Consider the following 9,467-nt stretch of genomic DNA (forward strand, 5'->3'; position numbering starts at 1 on the left):
CACATTTTAAGAAATTGTGATGCTTTTGTTGTTTGAGTGTTAAGATGTTAGAGCATTTACATCTTAAAATAATTTTTATATCATTGCATGCATTATAAGTACTTGTCCAATCATGTTAGAAGTTCTATGAGTTTCTTCAATCATATTTTTAATTTTTTAAACCTATTAATTTTTTTTCAAAAACATATAAAGTACTTTTTTTTGTTTATACTATTTTACTAGTAAAGCGCCTCTGCATTCTAAACCACTGATTAAACGCAAAGATAAAAGAGCAACGTCTATGTATAGATCATTTAAACTCTTATTATAAACAAAATACATTCGCTAAACAGTAAACTACTCAAATTACTGCATAGTAATTGAGTATATATACTACGTTCAAGGGTTTAACAACCCTTGGTTTATTTAATAGTACATATATATATATGTATGTATAACTAAACTAATTAACACCATTGCAAAGCATTATTCCCGGAACCATGCACCCTGCTGATTTAACTAACTGACCCTGCAGACGAGATTAGAAAAGAGCAAAATTAGAGATTGTTTGATGGTAAGTATAAATATAAAACATTTAGGTAAGGGAGTAAATTAGTGCTAATTAAGTACTCTTTCATTCTCAATTTATGTAGGTGACAATTTTTGACTGCGGATAAAATTCAAGAAAAAAAAAGAAACTTTAGAAAGTTATTATCTAGTGTCTGTTAATCATCTCCTTAAGGGGTAAAATGAAATTTTAAATTTCAATTATTTTCAAATTTAGAAAGATATCGTTTTTTTTTCCTGGACAAACTTAAAAAATGTATAGTATAAATTGGGATGAAGAAGTAGTACAAAACCTCATAATAGTTTCACGCACGTAAGAGAAAAAATACGTACGTAAGACTCACTAATAGTAGAAACATCAATTATAGCAGGTCAAATGCCCTAATTCCCAAGTTAATTACTAGTCTAACTTATTATGGAGGGTTCATGTTATCTTTTAATTAGGTAACTTGACGTACAGTATGAAAATTATTTCATGCTATCTTGTACATATAAGTTAAATTCTTACGTGTCACAGTTGATGGTCCTGGAGATAGGAACATTGAGGGCTACACCACACTTGCCAGGGAGAGCCTGTGCGGCATCATCTTTAAGGTTGGCATATCGGTTTGCTGCAGCCTTGAGACAGTTGCAAGCTGTCCTCCTCTCGTCAGTGGACTGAGCCAGACCGCTCAAGGTTTTGACCCCGCTGCAGCAGGCTGCACTGGGCTCGCCACCCTGTGTCAGGAATGAGACACAGGGTGCCAAATTGGCGTCTACTTGACCACAGGTGATTCCGGTTTGTTGTTCTAGCCGCCCAGCCATTGCTAGCTGAACCGCGGCCAGCACAACTAGAACTAGTACTACTGCAACAGCCTTCATGATTATAACTTAATTTAATTTCCTTAATTTGTATATATAAGATCTTTTTTTTAATGCATGGAATGAATGTAATTGTATATTGAGTGTTGCGTATTTATACTAATTTGGAGATGGCAAACGGTGGATAAACTGCGTCAGAGTTTACAAAATTTGTTATGTTAATTTTGGTTTTTTCTTTGGTTTAGTATAATATTATCGCATGATATATACATATATGTGCCATGTATAGCTAGCAAAGATGATAATGTTATCTTAATTTTGTTTTTTTCCTTCTTTATTACGAATGATACTGAACCATTCTCGTGGGTACCTCTACATCTGCATTTAACTCGACTTTAATTTGGAGTGGATAGACACATAGAGAAATAAAGTATCACGTTGTAAAGTAAAATAAAAGTAAATGCAAAAAGTAAAGGAAGCTACGTGTCGTCTGTCGATGGACTTAGATTTGTCGAGTGGGAGATGAAACCTAATCCTATGTCAGAATTGAGAGTCAGGTCTCCAATCTCGAGTCAGGATTGGGAGTTAGCTTTTGGATCCTGGATCAAGATTAGAATTGGATCTTAGGTTAGGGTCAAAAGTTGGGTCTTCATTGTCGAGTCGGATAACGATTGTGAGTTGGGTGTTGGATATACAAGGTATGGAGTTAAGGTCAGGGGGCTAAGTCTTAGGTCTTGAGTAGGGATTAGGAGTTGGGTCTTAGCGTCAAGGTTTGGATGAAAAGTTGGATTTCAGGTCCTTGGTGGGGGTCAAAATCAAGACTCAAGGTTGATATTTAGGTCTCTACTTGGGGTTGACTTTTAATTTGTATTATCTTTGGTCGGGATTTGGATCGGAGTTGGGTACCAAGTAAGGATCTAGGTCTGGATTGAATTTAGGGGTCAGGTTTCCGGTTAGGTTCTAGGTTGGGGTCTTATGTCAGGACTAGGAGTAAGGTCTTGGCTTGGTCGGGGTAAGCGACTCGAGATGGTGAGGCCACAAAACTAGTGGTGTAGGCTCTCGAGTAACCGTCACGTGTAGGGGTATACAAAGATCAAATTGATAAAAATGCTATTGATTTATTGTTATTGGGTTATTGGATTAACCGTTTTTAATGATTTTATAAGAAAATTTAATTGGGTTATTATTGGTTCGATTTTGATTTTTCTTATTGGGTTAGTAAAAACTGTAGTGTTTGATCGTAAGAATTCCAAATACAATTTGAATTGTATTCGAAAAAGTGCCTTTTTTTTCACTTTTGCTTCTCTCACGAAAAGTCAAAAACAACTCCAATTTATATTTATGATCAAACACAACTCCAAACTCTCACTAAAAAAAAAAATTGATTTCCATAACCAAACACCTATAAATATTTCATAATTCTATTTTATCATTTCCATGACCAAACACCTACGTTTTCCTTCTTTTGCCTCGTCATCTTTTTGCTTTGTAAGTCTACTCTCTTTTTCTTTCTTCATCTTGTCTCCTCCTACATTTTGTTTGAGTTGCATGCTTTATTCTACACATTTCCGGGTAGCATATGTGTCATTTAATAGTTTAATTATGTTCATTCACTCAGTTGAATTGTCTGAGTTTACCTGAATTTAATAGCTTTAATATAATTATAATGTAGAATTGATAACATTTTAACCAAGCTTGATTGGTCAAATGGTTAGCTCACTAGGTCGCTTAAGCAAGTGTCGGGGGTTCGATTCCCGCCTTGTGCATGAGTCCTTGACCTGTCGGGTTGAGGGATACCTTGAGAAACCAAAAAAAAAAACAACATTTTTTACTCAAAAAATTGTCTTATATTATTTTTATTACTAATTATTGATAAATTTAATATCTACAATTATTTAAGGCATTTTATAAGCTTATCATTTACAATATATTGTGATAAAATCAAATCAAACAAGAAAAATATTATTAATTAAACAACAATAAATAATAAATGATACAATCTCTACAAATATTATAAATACAATACCGTACAATGCAATAGAATAATAAGATATGATACAATGAATTATATAACGGTGGTAAATAACAATGATCCAAAGAGAGTGTAATAAGCTAGATATTTAATTGGATCTCGTCTAAAAACCCATTTTTAAAGCTGAATTGATAAAGACCGTTGATAAAATAGGCACTTTTTATAACATCAGCAAAGTGATTAAATGCATAGAATCCAAATTAGAAATAAAATCCCCAACATTTTTTAAAATCCAAATTAGAAATAAAATCAATTTCTTGGCTCCAAAAATTCCCTTTTTATGTTCTTTCAGATTCCTTTTTTGATAAAAAAGAAAATTCATCTAAAAATAACTCCCATGAACTGATTTTGTTTTTCAGTGTAATCATTATTAATTCTAGCTTTTAGTCATTGTTATCCAATTTCTCTATTGTTATTTCAAGGAGTTAAAAAACAAAAATCAATTTGGTGAAAAAGAAAATTCTCTCCGTACAACTTTGAGACCGTTGTTGTCAACGTTACCTTTGGTCACTTTTTTGCGTCTGAGCTTCACGCCCCGTCCCTATGGGGGTGCCGGCAAATCTCGCTGCTAGTCATGACAAATCTCGGCCAAGTATGGCTAAAATAAGAGTGGAAGTTGATTTAACTCCATTTTTGTGGGGTCCCAGTCCGCCTAAAGGTTTTTACCAGAAGCTCGAATATGAGAATGTGCCAAAGTTCTGTAGACGTTGCAAAATTTTGGGGCATTCTATTACGCAGTGTCGAAAAATAGAGCAAAAAAAGAATGAGGAAAAGGCTGCTGTGCAAAATCAAATTAAAGACAGAGATGTTGCTGAATCTAGTGGAACTAATGAGAATGAGGCTGCAACAAGGACTATCAATCAATCAAAAAATCAAGAGGATAAGAAGGACAATACTAATGAAGCCATGGAAATTGGCATGCCTACTAGAAAAGGCTGGCAATGGAAAATTGGACAGCAAGAGGAAACAACAGCAAAAAGATCATGATTTACAACAAGTTAATAGTGAAAGGACTTCTGAGAGCAATCAGAACGATAGGGAGCAAAGAAAAAGCAAGACCAGAGGGGATTTGGAGAATGGGAGCTCTGTTTTAAAGAATAGGCTCAACAAAATCAAGAATAAAAAGAAGAAAAAAGTCCCAAAAAAAAAGAACCAAGGTGAAAGCGAAAATTGGGACGGATATGGCCAAGGATCAGATCACGTGCGATTCGGAGAAGCAGGATTCTAACATCAACCTTCAACAAATAAGGGGGAGTATGAGCACCAAAGAAGAAGCAAAAAGTTTAGAGATCGTGAACACGACGATTGAAAAAGATGACAACAAACTACAGGACTCAAATGAGCACGGCAATGAAGAAAATGCAGCAAATGGAAAACAGATGATGAAATATGGGGAGGATACAGGAGATAACATTAAAGAAAAATGTAATACTCCTGATGAATCCACTAGTGTTCCTAACAACGTAAAGAACATGCCTGCTATTAATCTTGTTGTGGATCTAAATGATAATATGCTGGACACATACAGTTCTCAAGAAGTGATTGGCAATACAGATGATGAAAATTTGGAGGTTACTAATGAAAATCTAACAGAGTGCGAGGAATCAATAGAGAGAATTGAAAAGGAAAGTGATGCCCAACAACATATGAGACAGACATGTGATAGAAATGACATCTCTCCAGTAAAGAGAGGCAGAAGCATGCACAAAAGAAGAAACATATCCCGCAGAATGAAATCGACACCTCCTTTAAGGAGGGGTAGAAATAAAAACTCCAACCTTTTAACGTATCCTAATGATTAGTGCAATCATTTGGAACATAAGAGGGGTGAGGTCTCGAAAAGCCATTCATAGACTCAAAAGGATGGCTAACAAATATAACTTGGATATGATCGTTATTTCAAAACCGATGGTGAGTATGAACAAAGTGGAAGGGTATAAAAGATTTTTGGGATTCAACCACTGCACTACAAATATCAACGGACAGATATGGTGTTTCTGGAGAGCGAATTGTACTGTTACTACCATTGAGAACCATGATCAACATATTACTTTGAAAGTTCAAAAAGACCATAACAGCCAGGAGTTATATGTTACTGCTAGTTATGGAAAATGCACTCGTATCGAAAGAATTGAAATATGGAGGAGTTTGGCAACTATGAATGCTATTATTAGTCATCCTTGGTGTATTGGGGGAGATTTTAACGTGATTCTCCACCCCAAAGAGAAATTGGGAGGTTTTCCCCATAGAAATGCTGAAAGTTATGATTTTGCTGAATGTATGGATTCTTGTGGTATGATCGATATCGGGGGTACACTGGTTCCAAATTCACTTAGTGCAACAATTGGAGACCAAGCACAAGAATTCGGAAAAGACTGGATAGGGTGTTTATCAATGATAGATGATGGTCTCAAATGTTTTGTTCCAACATTGTTAAACACTTACCAAGGACCGGACCGGACCACAGACCTTTGTTGTTGCGATGTGGTAACGGAAACAATATTTGTATAAAATACTTTAAATTTCTGGACTTCTGGACTACTCATCAAGATTTTCTAGAGATTGTGAGTAATGAATAGAGTAAGGTCATTGAAGGTAACTCGATGTGGAGATTACAACAGAAACTCAAACTCCTAGAAAAAAGACTATCCAAATGGTCAAGGGAAGGAAGATATTAGAGATTTGAATGAACAAGCTGATATCTGAGAGGCAAAAATGCAAGTACTAGAGGATATGGACTTGAATTTGAGAACTGAAGATACCAGGGAGGAACTGAATAAAGGGCAGGCAGAATATATTTGTTGGCTCAATAAACAGAACAATTTTTCAAGGCAAAAATCTCATGTCAGATGGTTTGAGGAGGGTGACAGTAATACCAAATATTTTCATGCGATGATAAGAGACAGAAGAAGAAATCTATGTTTACATAGAATCAAAAATAAGAAGGGAAAGTGGGTCTCTGGTGATGATAAAATTGCCAAAGTTGCTATCAAATATTTTAAGCGACTTTTTAATTAAAAAGTGCTACAGTTGATCCAAGGATCTTGGAGTGTATTCCCAATTGCATTAATGATGATGATAACAGGATTATGACTTCATGTTCAGATGAAGATGAGATTAAAGATGCGGTATTCAATATGAGCACAGATAGCGAACCTGGACCTGATGGATTTTCAGGGAAATTCTATCATACTTGTTGGGATATTATTAAAAAGGATGTGATAGAATTTGTACAGTTTTTCTTTCTCGGAGGAAAACTGACCAAATTCTTCACTCACACCCTTCTAGTACTAATCCCTAAAGTATAGTGCCCAGACAACCTCTCTGAATTTCAGACCTATTAGCTTGAGCAATTTTTCTAGTAAGATTATTACCAAGATTATTTCCAAAAGACTTAATCCTATGTTGCCTCTTATGATATCAGAAAATCAAAGTGGTTTTCTTAAAGGAAGGCTTATTACAGAGAATATTCAATTAGCTCAGGAAATTGTGCATAATCTCAAAAGCAAGAACAAAGGAGGGAATGTGGTCATCAAACTCGATTTGACTAAGGCATATGACAGAATGTTGTGGTCCTTTCTTATTGCTGTCTTAAGAAGGTTTGTTTTTTCTAAAGAAGTCATTGACATGATCATGAGGATTATCTCCAATATATGGTATTCCATTATAATTAATAGAACCAGAAATAGGTTTTTTACCTCCACCTAAGGGCCTTAAACAGGGAAATCCTCTCTCTCCTCTTTTTATAATTGGTGCGGAAGTTTTAGCTAGGCTGCTTAATAATCTAATTCATAGTGAACATTTCTTGCCTTTTTCTATGTCTAATACAGGTCCTATTATTAACCATTTGTCTTATGCAGATGATATTGTAATATTTACCAGTGGCGAAACCAAATTCATTAAAATGGTGATGAAACAAATTCATTGGTATGAGAGATGTTCAGGCCAGAAGATGAATTGAGCAACAAGTGTTTTTTCCTTACAGCCCCCGGGACTGGACCAAGCAGAATCAACAAAATAAGAGATGCAACAGGCTTTCTGGATAAGCAATTTCCTTTTGATTATTTGGGATGCCCGATTTATGTTGGTAAAAAGAGAGTGGAATACTTTGAAAAATAGCTTTCCAAGGTTATCAAAAGGTTGAATGGATGGCAGAGTAACATGTTATCGTTTGGGGGCAAGAATTGTGCTTATTATTAAACATGTCCTTCAGTCTTTGTCAATTTACACTCTCACCACTTTAAGTCCCCCAAAGGGCATTATAAAGCTTATGGAGAAACATTTTGTCAGATTTTTTTGGGGATCCACAAATGGGGAGAACAACTACCACTAGAGTTCATGGGAGAACTTATGCTTTCCTAAAGAGGAAGGAGGAGTGGGAATACGAAAAAATGGCTGATATTTGTGAGAGTCTCAACATAAAAAGGTGGTGGAGGTTCAGATGCCAGGATTCTCTTTGGTCCAAGTTCACTAAGCAAAATACTGCATTAGAGCCCATCCAGTTAAACAAGGTTTGGGTTTCTGGAAACTCTCATATTTGGAGCACTTTGACTAAAATAAGAACAAAAGCAGAACCAAATATGATTTGGAATATTCAGAATGTAGAATGTAGTTTTTGGTGAGACAATTGGACTGGACTTGATGCTATTGCCCATTTATATCCACAACATAACCATTCTATAAGGACCAAGGTCAGAAATTTCATTGACAATCAGAGATGGAATATGAGAAAACTTCATGACGTTCTCCCTGATTGGATCTGTCAGCACATATACACTATTAAAATAGGCGCTCCTAACAAAAATGACTACATCATCTGGAAACCAGCTGCTGATGGAATTTTTTCCAACAAAGAAGCCTGGAACAACATCGGAGTTCACAGGCAAATTGACCAGATGATCAATAGTTCCTTTTAAAATATCTTTCCTTTCTTGGAGACTTATTAAAAATAAATTGCCATTTGCTCAGTTTGCAGGTTTGTTGATGAGATGCCAACCGATTGTCTTTGTTGTGCAGTTCAACATTTCTTTTTTGAGAGTGAGGTTGCACAAACTCTTTGGAAATATTTTGGGCATCCATCAGTTATCAAAGAAAATCTGCAAGAATTTTTCTAAAAGATTGGTGGAGTACTCCAACCAAGAATACTATTCACAAGCTGATCGTTCAAATACTACCGGTCATTATTTGCTGGGAGATGTGGAAGGTCAGATGTGCTTGTAGATACGGCAGATTGTACCCAAGAAGAATGGAGCATCAAATTCTTTGGAATCAACTTTGCGAAGTGATCGAGAAAGTCAGTAGAAGTTTAGTTATTTGGAGCAGGCCTCAAGCGGGAATGATAAAGATCAATACAGATGGAAGCTTTATGGAGCAGAACGGCAAGGCAGGCATTGGTGGAGTTGCCAGAGATGGGGATGGGAATATGATCTTTGCGCATGCTGTTCCAGTAAAATGCCAAAAGCACAATGTGGTTGAACCTCTGGCAGCAAAGTATGCGGCTCAATGGATCAAGAACGCTAATCTTAGATGTTGTACCATTGAACTTCGACTCTAGCATCGTGGCTGAGAACAAAACGTCCAACAATCTGATTCTTAAACCTATTATTGAGGAGATCGGTGCGCTCATCGAGAATAATGACATGGTTTTCACTCATTGTTATAGAGACTGCTTAGCAAAATTAGCCACTACATTAGATACTCCTCTCATTGCGCAGAATTACCTAATGAGGTCCTTGGACCTTACTTGCTAGACAAAAGACAGGTGCCTAGTGTAAGGCCACGGTATTCCTTGGATCACCACCTATCTCTGATTGTATATCAAGGGGTAAGGTATAGTCCCCCTTTCTCTGAATTCCATAAATGAAACAGGGGGAGTGCTTGAATAAAAAAATAAAAAAAAACTATATGAATACAAAAAATCGTGCTGCCTCTGAGGTTTTCTCTGCCATTCATGAATTGGAATTAGTGAAAGAAGCTACCATCCTCTCAATAAAATTAGTGCTCTAAAATCAAATTTAAATACGAGGTCTTTAAGTATATAAATATTAGATATTCAAGGACCCGTGCTGGGATGAGTCCAATATATGTT

General features: G+C 35.9%; 1 protein-coding gene and 1 long non-coding RNA gene across 2 annotated transcripts; one reads left to right on the forward strand and one right to left on the reverse strand.

Annotated features, from left to right (window-relative positions):
- Window positions 1-266: 266 nt before the first annotated feature.
- LOC107845182 (non-specific lipid-transfer protein 1) lies at window positions 267-1,484 on the reverse strand. Its single transcript, XM_016689432.2, has 2 exons — window positions 1,055-1,484; window positions 267-508 (listed from the first exon to the last, which is right to left on the reverse strand). The coding sequence occupies exons 1-2, from the start codon at window positions 1,405-1,407 to the stop codon at window positions 499-501; spliced, it is 363 nt and encodes a 120-aa protein (XP_016544918.2). The 5' UTR covers window positions 1,408-1,484; the 3' UTR covers window positions 267-498.
- Window positions 1,485-3,650: 2,166 nt separating this feature from the next.
- LOC107845174 lies at window positions 3,651-8,831 on the forward strand. Its single transcript, XR_001666737.2, has 2 exons — window positions 3,651-6,978; window positions 7,240-8,831. It is a non-coding gene; the product is annotated as an uncharacterized LOC107845174 (long non-coding RNA).
- Window positions 8,832-9,467: the final 636 nt, after the last annotated feature.

The sequence above is a fragment of the Capsicum annuum genome, chromosome 8 (assembly GCF_002878395.1).
Source record: "Capsicum annuum cultivar UCD-10X-F1 chromosome 8, UCD10Xv1.1, whole genome shotgun sequence".
Lineage (NCBI taxonomy): Eukaryota > Viridiplantae > Streptophyta > Magnoliopsida > Solanales > Solanaceae > Capsicum > Capsicum annuum.

Bases quoted from the DNA above. Each gene is read 5' to 3' on its own strand.
- LOC107845182 (XM_016689432.2), bottom strand. From the start codon at position 1,407: ATGAAGGCTGTTGCAGTAGTACTAGTTCTAGTTGTGCTGGCCGCGGTT.